Raw genomic sequence first — 24490 nt, 5'->3', positions numbered from 1 at the left:
GGAAGACGGCCTAACGGTGTGCGGGACCGTAGCCCAGCTTCATGGAGACGGTTGCGAATGGTCCTCGCCGATACCCCAGGAGCAACAGTGTCCCTAATTTGCTGGGAAGTGGCGGTGCGGTCCCCTACGGCACTGCGTAGGATCCTACGGTCTTGGCGTGCATCCGTGCATCGCTGCGGTCCGGTCCCAGGTCGACGGGCACGTGCACCTTCCGCCGACCACTGGCGACAACATCGATGTACTGTGGAGACCTCATGCCCCACGTGTTGAGCAATTCGGCGGTACGTCCACCCGGCCTCCCGCATGCCTACTATATGCCCTCGCTCAAAGTCCGTCAACTGCACATACGGTTCACGTCCACGCTGTCGCGGCATGCTACCAGTGTTAAAGACTGCGATGGAGCTCCGTATGCCATGGCAAACTGGCTGACACTGACGGCAGCGGTGCACAAATGCTGCGCAGCTAGCGCCATTCGACGGCCAACACCACGTTTCCTGGTGTGTCCGCTGTGCCGTGCGTGTGATCATTGCTTGTACAGCCCTCTCGCAGCATCCGGAGCATGTATGGTGGGTCTGACACACCAGTGTCAATGTGTTCTTTTTTCCATTTCCAGGAGTGTATATCTAGAATTCAATAGGACAGTGGGAAATTAAAAACTGAGGTACATCTTCATCTATGTATATACTATAAAAGGCATTTTACAGGGCATGCTGGGGGGTATTTTGTACCAATGCAACTCATAATCTATTACCTTCGTTTCAAAAGTGAAGCATAGAAAAAATTGGTTTATATGCCTTAATACAGGGCTAACCATGGTGTGTCAAACTTCACTCAGCCCATGGGTGCAGGTCGCACATGGGCCATGGCTCAGCCTGACTTCACTTTGCTTGTTCTTTCCTTGAAGAACTCGATATTGAGGGTCAACACAACTCTCTTCAGTTTGCCAGCTTTGTGCTGTCAGCACTCTTAACCCATTGCTATTTATTTGTGGTATGATGGATATTCACAGGACCAACAGCTGTTAGAACAGCAGGAGACAGTCTAGTGCTCTATCATCACAAGCCTTTAAAATTGAATGGGAATGACAGAAGAGAGGGAAGAGAATTGTCAATATATATTATTCAGTTCCATAAGTGATGGTACTCAAATTTGGTATGGAATGATTTTACAATACCAAGCATAAGGAATTTAAGGCCGAGTGGTTCTAGAATTTACTTCAAAATTCTCGAAGCACTGCAACTCCTTAGTTAACAGTTCCTGTGTTTTGACATCAATTAACATCTCCTCAAGACAGTTCATGCTGCGTTAAGTTCAGTGCTCAAATTTCAACACCACCCTCAGACATGCATTCCTTAAGGCCTGACATGGTATGTATTTATGTTTCCATCACTCTGTTGAAAATGGGTCTCAGTGCAAATCTAGTCATCAAGTGAATAAAAAAAGTGAAATTTGCAGCTATGGACTGGCTTTTCATTCTACTGGTTAACAAAAGTTGCTGACCCACAGCTACTCCAACATGATGGATGTTCGTAAATATGTGCCAGGTCAGGCATTAAGGGATGCAAACACCTATGTGGACAGCAGGCTGAAACTGGCAAAGGCATGTGCAAAAATACAGTTCAATGGACAATGTCTCCAGAATGGTATTGTTCAGAAATATAAAAGGTAATTATCAACAACAAGTCAAGAAGTCCAGTGACAGTGTGGAGTATGGGGGGGTGGGGGTGGGGGGTGGGGGTGGGGGTGGGGATGGATGGCATGTGTGTTAGGAGTGAGATCAGGATGGCCCATAGTACAAAAGACAAACTTAACAAAGGCCTTTATTTTTTGCATTTGAGATTGGCAGCATGTATTGGATATTTACAATCCCAGTTCTTTATGGAACAAGTTGATACCTATGTTAGTGGAAAGTGGAGTGAAATATAAAGCACACATAATAATAAGCTTAACAATTAGGTGAGGCTAGGGCTGTGAATAGTGTCCTGAGCCTCATACTTTTGCCAAAAGGGTTAATTTGACTAATATTCAATTTACAGATGAAATGTCACTTCTTAACAAGGAGCCAGGTTATTCACTTCGACTACTCAAGTCTGAACTTAATGTTGCAAATTTGATTGCTGAAGTTAAGGCAACATGCACATATGGAAAATTTTATTGCCTTGAGGAAACATTAGTTGCTGTCAAAACACATGAACTGTTAGCTAAGGAGTGTATCACTGCTAAGGGCCATAGGGCTGGGCATAATGAGCAACGGGCTTTGGCAGGCATCAATTGTAAATTAAATAGAGAGAACACTTTAATAATGAAAGCCAATAATCGAAATACATTAGTTGTTTTATCAGAGGTAATGTGCAGGGAACAGTTCCTCGATTTTTTGTCAAATAATGGTATACGACAGATTGATAAGGATGCTACAAAGTTTGTGAAGATAACTTTCAAAGAGAAAATGGATGATTTCCAGTTCTTGATGATGATACAAGGGAAAAACAGTGTCTGATGTATATGAACCCAGATTTGCCTGTTCTTGCTGCACAGATTACATTACATAAAGCTAAAAAAAGTATGTATGTTATAACTAACAGCAGAGGTTCTCCACTTACATCTCTCGACAAGTGTCTTTTTTGGAACCTGAAAGGAATGTATTAAGTTACCCAGTAATTATAGTGCACTAAATACTACAGTTTTTGTGGCTGAAAGCTAGAAACTTAAAATGTCTGGTGATATGGTAATGGCTTTTTTCGATATTGTGGATTTGTACACCAATATCCCATTCGAGGAAACCATATCCCTTATCAAGAATAACATTTTGCATTATGCTACTATGCGCAGTGGTGTGCTAATTGAGTTTCTTGATCTCCTCCATTTCAGTCTATCATATAATTACTTTCGTTCTGATAATAAGGTCCACCAACAGCCAGATGGCCTTGGGCAGTTGCCTCTCAGGCTTATTTATTACCTAACATTTTTATTAATAATTTAGAGAGCAGAATTTTTAAACTGAATCACGATCTCTCTGATGACACTGTTTTTTATAAAATATATGTTGATGATGTTATGATTGCAGTCATGAACCTTTTCTCCAAAAGCCTTGCCCCTTTATCATTCCTTTCCAAAGACCTCACCTTTTTACCTACTCCCAAATTCAATCCTGCTGGACTCGCTAAAAACCTTCTCTCCTTCTCCTGGCCCCTACATTGAAACCACTTTTTCACTAATCAAGTGCAAACCAAAACCAATATTTAACCTTACCTGATTCAGTTCACTCCTCCATCCAACCATGATCCACTGCCACTCCCCTCAAATGACCCCCTTTTAACATCCCAGAATTTCTTAACCTCAAATCTTGACTCACTATCATTCCCTAAATCCACAATGTGGAAAGTAACCTTACATCTGTTGAAGGAATTACAATCCACCACTAAAAACTGATCCCAACCTTATAATCCTACCTGCCTACAAAGGCTCTACCACTCTGGATTTGAAACACAGAGATTACCTGGCAGATGGATGCTACCAGGTGTCAGATTTGTCCACCTATGAACCATGCCACAGTGACCCCATTCCAGAAATCCAGCAGGATCCTCAGTTTCTTTCCAAATCCTTAAACCCATCCCAGTACCTCTCCCTGGATCCACCATTCTCCTCATCCTTACCATTCCCTGCACTCATATCTTCTAAATGCTTCCTAAAGTCCATAAACCCAACCACTCAGTCCATTCTGTTGCGGCCAGATACAGTAAACCCACTGAGAGAATCTGTGCTTTCATGACCATCACCCTCAGCCTATTACCCATAACGTGTCCTCCTATATAAATGAAATCAACCGTTTCCTCCATTGAACCTCCACAGTTACCACTCATTCACCACACAGTACCTTGATAAATCTCTTTGATGCCACCTTCCTCTACACTAACGTCCCAGTGCCCATGGTCTTGCCACTATTGAGCACTATCCATCCTAATGAACTAGTGGTTCCAAACTTACAACCTCCTTCCTGGTGGCCTTGACCAGTTATATCCTCACCCACAATTACTTCTCTTTTGAACGCATCATCTAGAAGTAAACCAGTGGTACAGCAATGTGCACTAGGCTGTCTAGAAGACTCCTTCCCAGACACACAGAATCCCAAACCTCTCATTTGCTTCAGATTCATTGATGACAGCTTTGTGATCAGGAATGAGGGTGAGAACACCCTATTCACATTTTTCCAGAACATCAACACCTTCTTCCCCATTCACTTAATCTGGTCCTCCTTCACATGAGAAGTCACTTTCCTTGACATTGACCTCAAGAACGGCTAAATCAGTACCTCCATCCATATCAAACCTACCAGTCACCAGCAATACCTCCACTTAACAGCTACTACGCATTCCATGCCAAGAAGTCCTTTCCATGCAGCCCAGCCACCTGAATTCATTACATCTGTGGTGATGAGCACCTGCTCTCCATTTATACTGAGGGTCTAACTGAGACCTTCACAGACTGAAACTAGCCTCTCAGTCTTGTACAGAAACAACTCTTCCACATCTTGATTCTGCAGTCACCATCCACTTCCCACCTTATAACCATCTGACCACAAAGCAGCACTCCCCTTGTGACTAATTACAACCCAGGGCTGTAACAACTAAATCACATTATTTGCCAGGCTTTCAACTACCTCTCGTTGTGCCCTGAATGAGAAATGTCCTACCCAGTTTCCTTCCCACTCCTTCCACAATGATATTCTGCTGCCCACCAAACCCACACAACATCCTTGTCTATCCCTACTGAGCCCCTCCTCCCACCCGTTGTCTCACGGCTGATATCTCTATAACAGACTTAGATGTAAGACCTGTCCCATACATCCTCCCACCATGACCTACTCCTGGCCGGTCACAAGCATCAGCTCTCCCATCAAAGGCAGGGCTGTCTGTAAGGCAGTAATGTCATGTACAAACTAAACTGTAAGCACTGTGCTGCTTTCTACATGGGCATGACAACTAATAAGCTGTCTATAATCATGAATGGTGTAACATTATGTGATTGTCTTATGATTTTAAATCATTCACTAATCGAGCAGTCGCTCGGCAACAGCTACAGTTAGCAAATAATGTTGCGAGAATGTAAAAGGTGAACGACCTGTGACGTAACTTGTTTGTTGTCGAAGCGCCGTCAGAGATGCAGTGAGTTATTGACTTTGAAAACCGCGGCGCGAAAAACAGACAGAAGAAGAACACTTTTACACTTTTTTTTTTTTTGAGGTACGAGATATTCTCGATGAACAGTTACTCATTCTTCTCTTGTCTCTTGTGTCGGACGCGCATGTCTTGCCGCCGTATTATTATCGTTAAAAATAATATTGTTTTTGTGAAAAGTGAATGTGTAATACTAAAAGTGCCTAGCAGTAGATTTATTGTGCGACGTGTATGTGAAAACGTCGAAGGAATTGTTTTCATTAAGAGAAGTTCCAGTCAAAACGACATCCATGTTAAATCCTTCATTGCAGTGTAAGTTTGTCTATTAATTGCCATAAATTAGGAGTTAAATGGAACTAGTGTATGGACTATTCATTTACTATAGAATCTATGTCTCACTTCTTGATGAAATTAATTAATTTTCTATATGTTTCTGCCAAATAGAGAGTTCACAGTCACGAATTCTTTCGTCGAGTTCGGACGGAAGTTGCATGCGGCGAAATATTTTCTCCGCGCCATATTCTACTGGTAAATGCATGATAAACTACGGTCCCTTAGGAAATTCATGTTGAGCTATCCAAAATAATTATATTTTGAATAGGCATTTACTCTCCTATGCAATGCAACTTCCGACTGATCAGACGACGAACGGGGACATTTATAACTGTATGTTTATGTATACACATTACGTAAACATATCGTTATAATGGCCACTAATAAATTGTGACTAAGAAACAGCTGGAGCACCTAGTACTGAACACAGTGTGCTTCACTTCAATAAATGCTTTGCAGCCTGCACCATCTGAATCCCTCCTACCAACACCATCTTTTCTGAATGGCACAGGTGGGGATTCTCTCTGCAATATCTCCTACTTTCCTGTAACATCCCTGGCCTCAACATTCTCTAGTCCCTGTCCTTCACCTACTTATCTCCTTCCCCACTTCCACTGCAACACTACACAGTCTTCTATCAAACCAACCTTGCTACAAGTATCTTTCCCCTTCTATTCCACATTCCCCACCCATACCTCCTGAACACCTAGCAGCCCTATCGTATCCCCACCAAGTCCCTGCACTCCAAATAAAAAGATAGCAGAAAGACAATGAGTATTACCAGTTGTGTTATAGCATGATATCTCACGTAAAGCCCTTTTTACGTGATGACTAAAAGTGTTCGAGGAAGGTTATAGTCTACTTAGGTGCTCCACGTGTACTATGCACAAACTGTAAACTGTTTATGAAAAATGCACTATACTGACATGCTCAGAAAGTTCCTTGTGATAATGAAACAAACCTAAACAGAAACAAAATGCAGCATATGGGAAGTGCCCCAGAAAGCAATATGGCAGACTCAGCTCTTGGCAGAGATGTGACCACAGCGGACAGCTACTAGATTGCACATGCGCAGTGAGGCCACTAGTACTGAATTTAGAACTGGCACTAGTCCTTTATCCCTAAAAGTATCATGTGTCACTACTAACATGGTAATAATAGTCAGCCTGTTCACATGATAGATGGCTGCCATTTGTGGAACTGGTTGTCAGTCGATTACAAGTTTGTTCATCGTGTAAAATGGGCATTACATACACGGCTGGTAAAACTCTTGTCCTTGTGCCACGTTTTCACTTGGATTTCTGAAGATGGAAATAATATCAGAAAGTGTAATGCATACTTTGTGATCAGTAAAATAATTCTTCAACTGCTGTATGGCTTTTTATGTGACCTACAGATCAATGCATATTTATTTAATTTCAAAATATTTTTTACTAATTATGAAAGTAGAGCCGTCAGTAACACAAAACTTACTCACTAGGTGAAAGAGAGCTATTTGTAGAAGTAATGTTGTGAAAACAGGTTGTTAGTCCTTTTTTGGTGTTTTGCCCATCATGAGGGATGGTCCAGACTCAAGTCAAGTTTTATTCAGCACAATATTAAACATTTTGTTTGTGTACAAGGCTCTTCGTCAGGAGAAAGTAATGTTTAATGGCACATGAAGATCCTTGATACAACTGGAAACAGAATCTTCAGTTTTTTTAATGAAGTTCTGACAGTTAACAAAGCCAAGGATCTCACATTTTTCCTGTCACATATCTTCTCCAAAAGGTTGAGGAATAAAGGAGTTCATTCAGTTTCCACTTCAGCCAATAGTAATTTGCTGAGACATAAATTAATTGTTTTTTGCTATTTTCTGTGTTTTCAAAACATTACGAATTTTAGAAAAAGAATAACAGTGAAAATGTTGCAAATAATTAACAATTGGCCAGTTTTATAAATGATAAATAACTATTTTCTTTTTTTTTCAGAAAATGAATTTTTGGGAAGGTTCGAAGGTTCATGGGAATCAGGAATTCTAAGTGAATCTGAGTATGGTAAGTACATGTTTAGACTACCTATTAAATCTCGATAGAATTGTGATTGAAATGCATAATTTATGTAGCATATTAACAATGTCAGTTCCTTCATATTTATCACTGTAAGCATTACCATTTGTGTCACAGTAACTTGTGATGTGTTCATTGTATTCTTGATACTCTGTTGAGTCATGTATGTGTGAAAATGTTTTCATTGTATTTCAAGATATTACACTCCTACTTCCATTATATGAATGCTATATGTACAGGAGCTTCAGCCTCAAGTTGAGTTTGCATTCTAAACTTCACTCAAGATAAATTAAATATGCACAATAAACAAAATAATGTGCAAATATTCACAATTATGTAAATGTCATAGGAAAGTAAAAAACAAAAAAGTAAACATGAGGAAACAAAGAAATTTTCAAAGTTAGAGATTCAGGACAGTAACTAGTTGGCTGTTTCCCTTGCAGACTGCAAAATTTGTATTCATCCATGCTTCTCATTGTTGACCCACCCATATAGCTTTTCATGTCAAAACATTGCTTCTGGGTTGGTTAGGGGGTCGGCCCTGGATCGAATCTGCCCAGCAGGTTAACAATGAGAATCATTGTGCCAGCCACCCTGGATGTGGTTTTTAGCTGGTTTTGCACATCACGCTAGGTGAGTACTAGGCTTTTATGCAAGTGCTGCATTAATTACATGATTCTCAAACATTTAGAACACTTTTGCTCAGTTTCACATGAACAGCAGCACACGGAGACAGTATGGGTACACACATTCGATTGTGGGGGTGGGAGGAAACATGGTGGCGAAAGGGAGGGCATCTGACCACCCTTTAAATTTACTATGCCAAATCCATAAATAATTGTGCCAACCATATGCCAATCAGGGGAAAGGGAACAAGAAAAAGCAGATGAAGAAGGTGCATATCATTCTGATGAGACAGACATCTGTATAATAATTTAATGCTATTAAAAATCAGTGCTTTATGTATCCATAAATTCCTTTAATAACAGTACATCAGAAATTAAAAGTTCAAATGTACAAAACAGAAAAATTATAGTTTAGTGGCACAGTAAGCAGCAATGAAGTTTTCACACTTGCTAGACATCTCTCGCCTATGTTTGCCTGTATGTTAGTAGTGACTTGTCATGTGAACCACAGGAGACAACAGAAATGTTCGATAAAATTTTTGATCCCTGATTCAACCCACCTATGACAGGTGGATGTAGGTAAGAGGAAAGCCCCTCTCAAAATCCCTAATGAATATGCTCAATAGAAATGAGCACATTCCTCTCAGAGATGCTCAACAGAATTGAGGTTAAGTGATCACAAAGACAAGTACCCTTGTGTGTGCTCAGTTAATGAAACCACTTTCTTACAGTTAGAGACTTCTAGAGTGTATAACTATTCAGTGACATGCTGCAGGTAGGTTCTCATGTTCCTGATCAGGTTTGTGAGATCAAGGCTGATATAAAAAGGCATCCCTAAATTCCACACAAATGCTCGCCATAAAAATGCGTCACCCATGAGATATACTATATCTATCTGGCTGTCATTCATGTATTTCATAGCATACTTGATCATTATTCATTAATCCAGATGAACTTCTTGAGTTTGTTATCCCACAGTAACTTTGTCTGTTTTCTACTACAGTCTGAGCTGGACAGTGATGATCTCTACATCCAGCCACTGTGGTCAGCTTTGAGGTCACTTCAGTCAAATCAAAAGATTCTTGGTAGTTACTATACATTGTAGCCATAAAAATTTGTTGCCTACAACAATTGCAGGGTGCAAGGTCATACAAAATAACCTGGCTCACATCTGCTCAGACACAGGCAAGGGAGGAGACAGATGATAACAGTGGTGGGTACGTCATTGTGAATGGTCACTGCATTGTATGGGAGGTGCAATTTGAGAACTGAAGCCTGTAGACAAACATTTATTCCTGTACCTTAGCAAAGAGAAGTTTGAAAATGCACTGCCTGGGGTTAATGTAATGAAAGAAAATAGAACTGAACCACGTAATGTAACAAACAACCTTGTTTAGTATGATACTGAAAGTGTAGAATTAAGAAAAGGATTCATAGGGGACATTTGTGTCTGTACCCTGAGAACCTTCCCAACAATAATGCCTAAAAATAATTTTTTTCTTCTTTTTCCTCTCATCTTTCAAAAGTATTTGAAGCTTGGGAAGTACTGATACCTATGTTTCCCCTTTTCTTCTTTATTCTGTTCATTGTGTGGTTGGAATAGCTAGCAGTTCCTGCAACCCTCTAAAGCATGGTTTTTAATGACATTTTTACTTCCTCTAATGTCTCTTCTGAGAAAATTTCAATAGCATTGCATGTAACCATGTACCTGAGTATGAAGAACTTTCCCTGCACGTATGATGTGTGAGGACTGCAGTGTCATGCTGTGTAGCAAAGAGATAATGAAGATCAGGGGTGCCCAACCTGTTGATCATTATCAACCAGTTCATCACCATCACTATATGAGGCAGTCTTTAGAAGACTTTGCCTGAAATCTGTTTAAATGAGCTGTTTTTGTAAAATACCAATTTGTTGACAGTGATCGTAACACACAGTATTTGTAGGCAATAAGTCTGACAACACTGTCTCTGTCTCTTTTGCCTCTATCTGCATCTCACAGCCTTTAACACTCATTCCAAGCAACAATCTTTACATGTTTGTGGTGAGGTTACTGCTCCCAGTCTGTAACTTAGTGCACCAAGATTGGGGTATGTGATGAACAGGGAGAGTGATCAGTGTTTGGCATGAGACTTGACCTTTGGATAGTGCAGTTACAGAAATTGGATGTCTTCTCCCCCTCTGGGGTCTCACCACTCTTTGATGGTGAATTCATTCATGGCTAGTGTGGGACACTGGCCTCTGCAGCACCTTTTCCCTTTCTGTGCTGCATATCTATCATTCTGCTATTCCCCCCCCCCCCCCCCCCCCCATCCCTTGGCAAGCACATCTGGGATACTTTTGGGGAGCACCTGTCGGATATTTTTGAGAATGAAGTTTTAGTAGCCTGATATCACAACTGTCCCTCCACTGTTTTTCTTTCTTTCTTCTTTCTCTATCTCCTATCGTTCCTTCACTTCGGTGTGTGAGGTTCCTCTTTGTTTCTTCTTTCTCTCTGTGTGCTCTTGAAGGACAGCCCACGTGTCTGACACATAACAGGTGACAGGGTAACATGAAATTCCCAAACCTGGTTTGACAGGTAGGGTTTGCAAGCACCCCCTGGTACAGGCCAGGTCCAGGGAGGGGTGATTACCTGTGCTGTTACCTTCCTAAATAGCCAATTGGTCCCTTGTGTCAAGAGTTCAGGAGGTGTGAATTGCAAACCCAGTAGCTGAAATAATAAATCAATGTTTCGAAGAGAGCTGTTTCCCAGTGATACTGAAATATACTGAAGTCAAAACACTCTTCAAGAAGGGATCAAGAGAGATCATGGGAAATTATTATATTATCTCAATTCTCCCAGTCCTATGTAAAATATTTGAAAAACTTGCTGTTGCTCAAATCCAAAACTTCATTGCAAAATATTCTGTTATTATAAACAGTCAATTTGGTTTTCAGCAGGGGAAAAACACAATAGATGCAGTAAACAGTTTCATTGAGAAAATACTTACATCATTAGACAAGAGAAATAAGGTGAGGAATTTTCTGCGACCTCACAAATGTGTTTGATTCTGTAAACCATGCATTGCTTGTTTACAAGCTTGAAAAGTATGGCATTAGTGGTGGTGCCCTACAATGGCTTAAATACTACTTATCCAACAGGAAGTAAAGAGCTAGCATCTTTCCAAATGGCGCATATTATTGTTCTGACTGGAAAAAAATATCTCAGGGTGTTCCACATGGCTCAATATTAGCCCAGTCTGATTTCTCTTCCATGTTAATGACTTACCTTTAAATATCAGCTCCCCATCAGTTCTTTGTGCAGATGATACTTCTGTCTCAGTTGAAGATCAGGATTCGGAAAAAATTCCCAAACATATATAAGATTCAAGTGATGCAGTACAAAACCAAACAGTCAAAATGTGAGCAGATTAAGATTGCATACAACTATCAAGATGTAGAAGAAGCTGACTCAGTCGAATTCTTAGGTTTAAATGACGATAAAAATTTGAGCTGACAGGCACACATTGAATACCTGGCAAACAAACTGAGCAACTTTGCATTTGCAGTGAACATACACTCCTGGAAATTGAAATACGAACACCGTGAATTCATTGTCCCAGGAAGGGGAAACTTTATTGACACATTCCTGGGGTCAGATACATCACATGATCACACTGACAGAACCACAGGCACATAGACACAGGCAACAGAGCATGCACAATGTCGGCACTAGTACAGTGTATATCCACCTTTCGCAGCAATGCAGGCTGCTATTCTCCCATGGAGACGATCGTAGAGATGCTGGATGTAGTCCTGTGGAACGGCTTGCCATGCCATTTCCACCTGGCGCCTCAGTTGGACCAGCGTTCGTGCTGGACGTGCAGACCGCGTGAGACGACGCTTCATCCAGTCCCAAACATGCTCAATGGGGGACAGATCCGGAGATCTTGCTGGCCAGGGTAGTTGACTTACACCTTCTAGAGCACGTTGGGTGGCACGGGATACATGCGGACGTGCATTGTCCTGTTGGAACAGCAAGTTCCCTTGCCGGTCTAGGAATGGTAGAACGATGGGTTCGATGACGGTTTGGATGTACCGTGCACTATTCAGTGTCCCCTCGACGATCACCAGTGGTGTACGGCCAGTGTAGGAGATCGCTTCCCACACCATGATGCCGGGTGTTGGCCCTGTGTGCCTCGGTCGTATGCAGTCCTGATTGTGGCGCTCACCTGCACGGCGCCAAACACGCATACGACCATCATTGGCACCAAGGCAGAAGCGACTCTCATCGCTGAAGACGACACGTCTCCATTCGTCCCTCCATTCACGCCTGTCGCGACACCACTGGAGGCGGGCTGTACGATGTTGGGAAGTGAGCGGAAGACGGCCTAACGGTGTGCGGGACCGTAGCCCAGCTTCATGGAGACGGTTGCGAATGGTCCTCGCCGATACCCCAGGAGCAACAGTGTCCCTAATTTGCTGGGAAGTGGTGGTGCGGTCCCCTACGGCACTGCGTAGGATCCTACGGTCTTGGCGTGCATCCGTGCGTCGCTGCGGTCCGGTCCCAGGTCGACGGGCACGTGCACCTTCCGCCGACCACTGGCGACAACATCGATGTACTGTGGAGACCTCACGCCCCACGTGTTGAGCAATTCGGCGGTACGTCCACCCGGCCTCCCGCATGCCCACTATACGCCCTCGCTCAAAGTCCGTCAACTGCACATACGGTTCACGTCCACGCTGTCGCGGCATGCTACCAGTGTTAAAAACTGCGATGGAGCTCCGTATGCCACGGCAAACTGGCTGACACTGACGGCGGCGGTGCACAAATGCTGCGCAGCTAGCGCCATTCGACGGCCAACACCGCGGTTCCTGGTGTGTCCGCTGTGCCGTGCGTGTGATCATTGCTTGTACAGCCCTCTCGCAGTGTCCGGAGCAAGTATGGTGGGTCTGACACACCGGTGTCAATGTGTTCTTTTTTCCATTTCCAGGAGTGTATTATCGACTGCAAGTGACATGGACACACAAAAAGTAGCACATACAAGATATTTCAAATGCATTATTAGGTGTTGTTGTTGTTGTGGTCTTCAGTCCTGAGACTGGTTTGATGCAGCTCTCCATGCTAATCTATCCTGTGCAAGCTTCTTCATCTCCTAGTACCTACTGCAACCCACATCCTTCTGAATCTGCTTGGTGTATTCATCTCTTGGTCTCCCTCTATGATTTTTACCCTCCACGCTGCCCTCCAATACTAAATTGATGATCCTTTGATGCCTCAGAACATGTCCTACCAATCGATCCCTTCTTCTAGTCAAGTTGTGCCACAAACTCCTTTTCTCCCCAATCCTATTCAATACCTCCTCATTAGTTATGTGATCTACCCATCTAATCTTCAGCATTCTTCTGTAGCACCACATTTCGAAAGCTTCAATTCTCTTCTTGTCTAAACTATTTATCGTCCATGTTTCACTTCCATACATGGCTACACTCCATACAAATACTTTCAGAAACGACTTCCTGACACTTAAATCTATACTCGATGTTAACAAATTTCTCTTCTTCAGAAACGCTTTCCTTGCCATTGCCAGTCTACATTTTATATCCTCTCTACTTTGACCATCATCAGTTATTTTGCTCCCCAAATAGCAAAACTCCTTTACTACTTTAAGTGTCTCATTTCCTAATCTAATACCCTCAGCATCACCCGACTTAATTCAACTACATTCCATTATCCTCGTTTTGCTTTCATTGATGTTCATCTTATATCCTCCTTTCAAGACACTGTCCATTCCATTCAACTGCTCTTCCAAGTCCTTTGCTGTCTCTGACAGAATTACAATGTCATCAGCGAATCTCAACATTTTTATTTCTTCTCCATGGATCTTAATACCTACTCCGAATTTTTCTTTTGTTTCCTTCGCTGCTTGCTCAATATACAGATTGAATAACATCAGGGATAGGCTACAACCCTGTCTTACTCCCTTCCCAACTACTGCTTCCCTTTCATGCCCCTCAACTCTTACAACTGCCATTTGGTTTCTATACAAATTGTAAATAGCCTTTCGCTCCCTTTATTTTACCCCTGCCACCTTCAGAATTTGAAAGAGAGTATTCCAGTCAACATTGTCAAAAGCTTTCTCTAAGTCTACAAATGCTAGAAATGTAGCTTTGCCTTTCCTTACTCTATTTTCTAAGATAAGTCGTAGGGTCAGTATTGCCTCACGTGTTCCAATATTTCTACAGAATCCAAACTGATCTTCCCCGAGGTTGGCCTCTACTAGTTTTTCCATTCATCTGTAAAGAATTCTCGTTAGTATTTTGCAGCCATGACTTATTAAACTGATAGTTCGATAATTTTCACATCTGTCAACACCTGCTTCCTTTGGGATTGGAATTATTATATTCTTCTTGAAGTCTGAGGCTATTTCGCCTACCGCATACATCTTGCTCACCAGATGGAAGAGTTTTGTGAGGACTGGCTCTCACAAGGCCGTCAGTAATTCTAATGGAATGTTATCTACTCCCGGGGCCTTGTTTCGACTCAGGTCTTTCAGTGCTCTGTCAAACTCTTCTCGCAGTATCATATCTCCCCTTTCATCTTCATCTGCCTTCTCTTCCATTTCCATAATATTGTCCTCAAGTACATCATCCTTGTATAGACCCTCTATATACTCCTTCCACCTTTCTGCTTTCCCTTCTTTGCTTAGAAGTGGGTTACCATCTGAGCTCTTGATATTCATACAAGTGGTTCTCTTTTCTCCAAAGGTCTCTTTAATTTTCCTGTAAGCAGTATCTATCTTACCCCTAGTGAGATAAGCCTCTACATCCTTACATTTGTCCTCTAGCCTTCCCTGCTTAGCCATTTTGCACTTCCAGTTGATCTCAATTTTGAGACATTTGTATTCTTTTTTGCCTGCTTCATTTACTGCATTTTTATATTTTCTCCTTTCATCAATTAAATTCAATATTTCTTCTTTTACCCAAGGATTTCTACTAGCCCTTGTCTTTTTACCTACTTTATCCTCTGCTGCCTTCACTACTTCATCCCTCAAAGCTACCCATTCTTCATCTACTGTATTTCTTTCCCCCATTCCTGTCAATTGTTCCCTTATGCTCTCCTTGCAACTGTGTACAGCCTCTGGTTCTTTCAGTTTATCCAGGTCCCATCTCCTTAAATTCTCACCTTTTTGCAGTTTCTTCAGTTTTAATCTACAGTTCATAACCAATAGATTGTGGTCAGAGTCCACATCTGCCCCTGGAAATGTCTTACAATTTAAAACCTGGTTCCTAAATCTCTGTCTTACCACTATATAATCTATTTGAAACCTTTTAGTATCTCCAGGGTTCTTCCATGTATACAACCTTCTTTTATGATTCTTGAACCAAGTGTTGGCTATGATTAAGTTGTGCTCTGTGCAAAATTCTACCAGACGGCTTCCTCTTTCATTTCTTACCCCCAATCCATATTCACCTACTACGTTTCCTTCTCTCCCTTTTCCTACTACTGAATTCCAGTCACCCATGACTATTAAATTTTCGTCTCCCTTCACTATCTGAATAATTTCTTTTATTTCATCATACATTTCTTCAATTTCTTTGTCATCTGCAGAGCTAGTTGGCATATAAAATTGTACTACTGTGGTAGGCATGGGCTTCGTGTCTATCTTGGCCACAATAATGCATTCACTATGCTGTTTGTAGTAGCTTACCTGCACTCCTATTTTTTTATTCATTATTAAACCTACTCCTGCATTACTCCTATTTGACTTTGTATTTATAACCCTGTATTCGCCTGACCAAAAGTCTTGTTCCTCCTGCCACTCAACTTCACTAATTCCCACTATATCTAACTGTAACCTATCCATTTCCCTTTTTAAATTTTCTAACTTACCTGCCCGATTAAGGGATCTGACATTCCACGCTCCGATCCGTAGAACGCCAGTTTTCTTTCTCCTGATAACGACGTCCTCCTGAGTAGTCCCCACCCGGAGATCCAAATGGGGGACTGTTTTACCCTCGAAATATTTTACCCAAGAGGACGCCATCATCATTAACCATACAGTAAAGCTGCATGCCCTTGGGAAAAATTACGGCTGTAGTTTCCCGTTGCTTTCAACCGTTTGCAGTACCAGCACAGTAAGGCCATTTTGGTTAGTGTTACAAGGCCATATCAGTCAATCATCCAGACTGTTGCCCCTGCAACTACTGAAAAGGCTGCTGCCCCTCTTCAGGAACCACACGTTTGTCTGGCCTCTCAACAGATACCCCTCCATTGAGGTTGCACCTACGGTACGGCTATCTGTATCACTGAGGCACTCAAGCCTCCCCACCAACGGCAAGGTCCATGGTTTTTGGGGGGGTATTAGGTATGGCATTGTTTTTTGGGGTAACTCTACAAACAGTGTGGATACTAAAAATACAGAAAAAAAATCATTCAAAATATGTGAACTGCAAATCACAGAGAAACATGTTGACCATTATTTAGAAAACTTAAAATATTAACTCTGCCAACCTTATAAGTATATGAGATTATTATATTTTTGTACACCAGACATGAATTATTTGAGGGAAACCATTTTGTTCATTCATATGATACTAGACACAAAGAAATTCTTATGCACCCCACCCACTGCCTCAGACTGTATGCCCAGGGACCTCAATACATGGGAATGAAAATTCGTAATAAATCAAAAGGGAACAAGTTGATGCAGATGAATTTAGGTTCACTTAAAAGAAAGCTATATGAGGTACTGACACTGAAGTGTTATTACTGAGGGGGTGAATTCATGCAGGACAAACTGGAAATTTGAGCTGGATACAGTGTTTTATACATTACAAGAAATATCCTTATAGTGTTATTATTTATTGTATTGTTATTATTTATTAATGTAAAAATCATTGTAACTGTGTTATAAATTTTTGATATGTCTCCTGTACGCAAACCAAATGGACTGCAAATATACAATTCACATTGGCAGATGAGCCACCTCTGAGGAGGGCCCCCAGTTGGAAGGAGCACACCATCAGAGGTGCTGCCAATCATGGGGGATTTTCTATAAACGAGCCTATCACCACCTCAGTCTACATCTACTAAGTGTAAGTGGAATGAGGTTAAAGATTTCAAGACTTCACCAGCTGCACCTTGGTTCCTCATGGTATCATGTGCTGAATGAGGTCAGTCCTTTGCTACAGTTTCTCTGATTATTATTCAGAGTGGTGTTGATTGCAATTGCAGACCCTGTGAAATCCTGCATTCTTTTACTTATGGCACCTTGCTTTTGGAGGCCAATTGTGATTCTCAAGCCTAGCAGCTGCTTGCAACTTCACTCCTCCATGGCTATTCTGTTGGTGTCGAGGCCCATCGAATGTTGAATTCTTCACATGGTGTTATTTACACTAGGTTGCTCAATGGTCTGACTGAGGGAGAAATCCAAACTTACCTGTCTGATCAGGACATCAATGCAGTCCATCAGGTAAAGAAAAAGTTTGATGTGACCCTAGTGACTACATGCACTCTTTTTCTTACATTTGATGGAGTAGTGCTTCCTTCAAAGATCAAAGCAGGCTGCAAAGTCATCACAGTCTGAACATATATTCCAAATCCAATGCACTGCTACCAGTATCAACATTACAACCACATTCAAATGTCCTATTGAAACACAGCCAGATGTGTTACTTGTGGTATGGATGCACATGGGGGCGATTGCCTGCCTCCTTCTCCCCACTGTATCAATTGCAATGGCAACCATGTCACCTCACCCTGTGAGTAGCACACGTATCTCAATGAGCGGGCTTTCCAGGAGATCTGGGTGAAGGAAGAAGTGCCTTACCCTGTTGAACACAAGTTGTTGGCTGGTTGTAAGCCCTGTGTTTTTACCATCTGACACTTACGTTACCGTTCCTGCTATGCCTTGCTCCATGAAGGACATGGCGTGCAGGCTTACAACCTCAAATTTGGCACTACAGTTGTCAGATCACCCAGTGTAACAGTAGCACCCCGTCTCCTTCTTTAGGTGTACAACAAGTCACCAAATCTTCATCTCCAGGGGCAGGATCACTTGCTACACAACCAGCAGGCTGGAAAGGACAGAAGGAATACTCCCTTGAAGACTGTTTATGTCCTTCCAGCCAACACACATCTGAGTCTTCATCTGTCAACCGCAAAGGGTTCAAGAAATCAATTAAAGGGAAATGATCTTCTCCTGTCCCGACTCGAAGATCCACTCCAATGGTGTCGCTGTGTGATATCCTTACCCCTCCGACCTCCGTTAACGCTGGTGTGCACTGACCATCGTTTTTATTTCCTGGAATCTACAGGCCAACCTGGTGAAAATGCCAATGGCTCTGTATATCCCATGGCACAATATCTTCCAATTTCTGTGCCCCGCAGCAATGAGTCCTTGAAGGCTGGCACTTCGAAGTTGCCGAGGTGACTTCCTTTCATTTCTCCCCTCCTCCCCAATCCCTGTTATGACTCTTCTCCAAGTGAACATTCACACCATTAGATTCAACAGGGAGGAATTATGGCTGCTCCTGGAATCACGGATCCACTTTTTCTCTGCATCCAAGAAACAATATTGCATCCTCGCGACCACTTTGACCTCTCACATTTGCTTCTGGTCTGCTTTGACCTTATCCCTAAGGATGGCATTCCATCTCATGAGGAAGTCATGCTGCTCATCTGGGATGTCATTCATGGTCAAACAATCTCACTGAACACATGTCTGCAAGCATTTGCAGTCCATATTATCCTCTCTCACTTCACCTTTTCTCTTTGCAATGTCTACACACCTTCATCATTCAGTGTCACTAGGGCAGACTTTCTCCAGCTTACTGATCAACTCCCTCACCTCTTTTTGCTGTTCAGTAATTTTAATGTGCACCATCCCATTTGTGGTCTTTCCAGAACCTGTCTATACAGAGTTCCCCTCTTGACCATCTCAATTAAATCAGCTTCATCCGTCTTAACACTGGAGCACCCACGTTCCTTGCAGATTCCATGCACACCTACTCCCATTTGGACTTCTCATTCTGCACTGCCGAGCTTGCCCATCATCTCATCTGGTCCATTCTCTCTGACACATACTCAACAATTGTTTCCTGTTGTTATCTGTCTGCCAACTCATACCCCTTCTACATACAAACTCAGTTGGCAGCTTTCTAAGGTTGACTGGAGGCTTTATTCCTCCCTTGCAACTTTCGATGAAAAACATTTCTCCTGTTATGATGACCAGATTGAGTACCTCATGGACATTATCCTTACCAACACTGAACATTCCATACCTTGCACTTCATCTTTATTGTGTCGTGTTCCGATCCCCTGATGGTGTGCCGTATCATGATTTGTGCATGGGGACATGCTCTCCGCATTTTTAACCATCATCCCATGATGGAAAACTTTCTTTGTTATAAACAGTTGTGTGCATAGTGTTGTTGCATTCGTCACAACAGCAAAGAAGCTAGCTGGATTTCATTTACTAATTCTTTTAACTGTTCCACTTCCTTCTTCTGTCATGTGGGGGCAACCTCCGTCAGTTCTCTGGGACCAAGGTCCATTCATCGATTTCCAGCATGAATGTATCTAGTGTTGTCATTGTTGATCCCATAGCTATCTCCGACACATTGGGCCACTATTTTGTGGAGATTTCGAGCTCCACCCACTGTCATTCCACCTTCCTACCTAAAAAACAAGTGGAGGAGGCTTGAGTGCTACCCTTCTGTTCTGAGAATCATGAATGCTGCATGCTCTCACTTCATCCTGATCCTCCACCCCAAGGCTGGACACTGTTCAGATTCAGATGTTGCAGCACCTTTTCTTGCGGGGAAGCACCTCCTCCTTGATATGTACAAAATGCATTTGGGCAGTTGGCCTGTTTCCCAGATGCTATTGTGAAGCCACTGTTGTACTCATACCTAAGCCAGTCAAGGACAAACACCTTACTTCTAGCTACCCCCCAATTGCTCTCATTAGCTGTGTTTGCAAGGTGACAGTATATTTGATTCATGGCTGGTTGATATGGTGGCTTGAATCTCACAATCTACTAACCACTGCACAATGTGGATTTTGAGTGTGCCTTTCCACAGTTGACCAGCTTGTCACTTTGTCGACCCATGTCATGAACAGTTTTCTGTGTAAATACTAGACTGTAGCCATGGTTTTTGATTTCGAGAATGCTTATGACACGTGATTGAGGACAGGTATCCTCCGTGCTCTCTATACGTGGGGCTTCCAAGACCACCTGCCCCGTTTCGTTCAGGAATTTTTAAAAGACCAAGTTTTCAAGGTATGTATGTATTTGGCTTTGTCAGCCACCTCAATCCAAGACAACAGGGTACCTTAAGGCTCCGTCCTGAGCATCGTGCTGTTTGCTATAGCCATTAATCCTATTATGACCGTCTTCTGCTAGATATCTACAGCTCTCTTTCCATTGACGATTTTTCCATCTATTATTGTTCTCCATGCACTTTTCTTCTTGAGCAGCATCTTCAGCATTGTCTTGATTATCTTTACTCATAGAGCATCAACAATGTCCTTCACTTTTCCACTGACAAAACAGTTTGTGTGAATTTTGGTGTCACAGTTGGTTTCTTCTTCCATCTTTTCATGTAGGTCTGTTGCTCTTCTGTTCACTAGAACTACGAAATTCCTGGGGCTCATGCTTGATAGTAAACTTTCTTGGTCCTCCCATGTGTTTTAACTGGCCTCACGCTGTACCCAGTTTCTCAATGTCCTACGTGTTCTAAGCAGTACTTACTGGGGAGGAGTTAGGATGACCCGCCTCCATTTGTGCCAATCACTTGTCCATTCGAAACTAGACTATGTGTGTTTCGTTTATGCTTCTGCATAACCATCTATTTTACACTGTCATAATACAATCCACCATCGCAGAATTGGTTTGGTCACTGGTACCTTTACACTAGTCCAGTTTATAGAGTCTCTATGCAGAAGCTGCTGAACTACCGCTGTCATACTGGCATGATGTTCTCCTCAGGTGATATGCGTGCTGTTTGTCTGCCATGCTCAGTCATCCACTTTGGGACGTGTACTTCTTCTCTGTTAACTCCTGAAGTTCACTTTCAGCTACTGCTCCTACAACTTAACTTCACGCTACCTGATGGATGTGTAACTTTTTCCACCTTGCCTTTGTGTGGTGGCCTGTGTTCATCTTGGACTTCATTCACTTCGTAAGGAAACTACTCCGTATCCAATTTACTGCTATAAGTTTCTCGACCTGCACATGGAATGTCACAATAGTACCTTTGTGTACAGTGATGGCTCTTAGACTCATTATGGAGTTGAGTGTGTCTTCATCATTGGCACTGACCATTTTTGGTACTGGCTTCCAGAACACTGCTCAATATTTACAGTGGAGGTCTTCACCCTCTATCAGGTCACTAGTACATCAGGTGACACAGGATTTTTAATTGTGTCATATGCTCCAATTATCTCGATGCCCTTCAGAGCCTCTGTGTGCTATACACAGTCCATCCCTTAGTGCAATGTGTCCAAGAAAGCTTCCATTTACTCGCTGTTGAGGAGCTGCAGTGATGTTCGTGTGGGTTCCTGGTCACACTGGCCTGATGGGAAATGAGGCTGCTGGTGCTGCTGCTGCAACCACCACCAAGGCTGCATCTCTGCATTGGTCCATTAGGTGTTCCATCACTTTGGGTGATGTCCATATTGCTCTCTGTCAGCATCACTTTAGCATCACCACTGGTCTTCTCTTCCTGAGAACATGCTCCAGGGAATTAAACCTCTCAGAGTGATATGGCCAACCTCATCTCAATCTTCTCACCTTGGGGAAATCATTTTAGCTAGGTTATGTACTGGGCATTGTTGTTTTAGCCATCGCCATTTGTTAAAGGTTATGTATTGGGCATTACTGTTTTAGCAATTGCCATTTGTTAAAGGTTATGTATTGGGCATTGTTGTTTTAGCCATTGCCATTTGTTAAGTGGTGATGGTTTGGTGTTTTCCATAGTTCACGTGTGCATCTTGGCCATACTGCACTCCATTTCAGTGTGTTGAGATACCTACTGTCATCGTTCGGAGTATTCCTGCATTGTTGTTGTCTCGCCATGTTTATCACCTTGCCTCGTTTTGCATCCTGTTCAGTCATAGTGGATGTCATCCCCTACTTGTTCCTGTGTCATGTCTGTTCATAGTTAGTGATACCTCCAGCATCTCCCCTGCCTGGCGGGTTCAGGTCTCCCATTTTCTGTTGTGCTCTGCTTGCCAATCACTCACAACTACACTCCTGGAAATGGAAAAAAGAACACATTGACACCGGTGTGTCAGACCCACCATACTTGCTCCGGACACTGCGAGAGGGCTGTACAAGCAATGATCACACGCACGGCACAGCGGACACACCAGGAACCGCGGTGTTGGCCGTCGAATGGCGCTAGCTGCGCAGCATTTGTGCACCGCCGCCGTCAGTGTCAGCCAGTTTGCCGTGGCATACGGAGCTCCATCGCAGTCTTTAACACTGGTAGCATGCCGCGACAGCATGGACGTGAACCGTATGTGCAGTTGACGGACTTTGAGTGAGGGCGTATAGTGGGCATGCGGGAGGCCGGGTGGACGTACCGCCGAATTGCTCAACACGTGGGGCGTGAGGTCTCCACAGTACATCGATGTTGTCGCCAGTGGTCGGCGGAAGGTGCACATGCCCGTCGACCTGGGACCGGACCGCAGCGACGCACGGATGCACGCAAAGACCGTAGGATCCTACGCAGTGCCGTAGGGGACCGCACCGCCACTTCCCAGCAAATTAGGGACACTGTTGCTCCTGGGGTATCGGCGAGGACCATTCGCAACCGTCTCCATGAAGCTGGGCTACGGTCCCGCACACCGTTAGGCCATCTTCCGCTCACGCCCCAACATCGTGCAGCCCGCCTCCAGTGGTGTCGCGACAGGCGTGAATGGAGGGACGAATGGAGACGTGTCGTCTTCAGCGATGAGAGTCGCTTCTGCCTTGGTGCCAATGATGGTCGTATGCATGTTTGGCGCCGTGCAGGTGAGCGCCACAATCAGTACTGCATACGACCGAGGCACACAGGGCCAACACCCGGCATCATGGTGTGGGGAGCGATCTCATACACTGGCCGTACACCACTGGTGATCGTCGAGGGGACACTGAATAGTGCACGGTACATCCAAACCGTCATCGAACCCATCGTTCTACCATTTCTAGACCGGCAAGGGAACTTGCTGTTCCAACAGGACAATGCACGTCCGCATGTATCCCGTGCCACCCAACGTGCTCTAGAAGGTGTAAGTCAACTACCCTGGCCAGCAAGATCTCTGGATCTGTCCCCCATTGAGCATGTTTGGGACTGGATGAAGCATCGTCTCACGCGGTCTGCACGTCCAGCACGAACGCTGGTCCAACTGAGGCGCCAGGTGGAAATGGCATGGCAAGCCGTTCCACAGGACTACATCCAGCATCTCTACGATCGTCTCCGTGGGAGAATAGCAGCCTGCATTGCTGCGAAAGGTGGATATACACTGTACTAGTGCCGACATTGTGCATGCTCTGTTGCCTGTTTCTATGTGCCTGTGGTTCTGTCAGTGTGATCATGCGATGTATCTGACCCCAGGAATGTGTCAATAAAGTTTCCCCTTCCTGGGACAATGAATTCACGGTGTTCTTATTTCAATTTCCAGGAGTGTATAATGTTGGTGACGAGGTAAAAGGTTCAGTAGCATGGAGGCTAAGTTGGTCTATCTCCTGAAGCAACAGCAGCAGCTCGTGCAGCAGCAGTGCCAGTTAGACATCTTACAGCAATCCTTTCAGTTACTGATGGACAAAGTTATGGCATGGGATGCCCTCCCGCACTAGCCCCCGGATGTCCCGATTTCTGATGGTTCCTCACATTCACCGTCACTTCAACCCCTTGAGGATGCTATGGACAACTGATAAACATACATCTGAAACAATATTTCACAGTGTTTCAGGTCGTGGTTGACTCCCTACAGTGGTTGTTATTCTTGTCGTGGACATCACCAGACACGTTCTTTCTGCTCTACAAGTTGGTACCATTGTCCGACACCATAGCCTCTCCTTTACCTTTGCTGAGTTACTGCTATTCCCAGCACTACCATTTAGTGCTTCTCTGCTTGAGTTCCACCAGTACCATAAACAGCCTGGTCAGTCATACTGTTCTTGCATCACAGACTTGCAGGTTCTCAGTCGTAAATGCGACCTCACTTGCGCCAGTCAGCATTGCAAGGCATTGTATGAAGACTCCTTGGTTTGCAATGTTGTCATTCACCTAGCACCCTATCCAGAAGTCTGCATGGCTGAGTTGAAACTTGATAACCTCC

The 24490-nt window shown here is 43.4% G+C and overlaps 1 protein-coding gene across 2 annotated transcripts in view; it reads left to right on the top strand.

The window, feature by feature from the left end:
- The window catches only part of LOC126091863 (tenascin-X-like), a 771043-nt gene that overhangs the window by 97595 nt on the left and 648958 nt on the right, over positions 1 to 24490 (top strand). For both annotated transcript variants that reach the window (XM_049907142.1, XM_049907141.1), the window contains one exon: positions 7478 to 7543. In XM_049907142.1, coding sequence (XP_049763099.1) covers positions 7478 to 7543 — 66 coding nt within the window. The remainder of the gene's footprint in view (positions 1 to 7477; positions 7544 to 24490) is intronic.

Source organism: Schistocerca cancellata, chromosome 7 (genome assembly GCF_023864275.1).
Source record: "Schistocerca cancellata isolate TAMUIC-IGC-003103 chromosome 7, iqSchCanc2.1, whole genome shotgun sequence".
In the NCBI taxonomy this organism is placed as follows: Eukaryota; Metazoa; Arthropoda; class Insecta; order Orthoptera; family Acrididae; genus Schistocerca; species Schistocerca cancellata.
The sequence above is the reverse complement of the archived record's forward strand: the minus strand, read 5'-3'. Positions and strand labels throughout refer to the sequence as shown.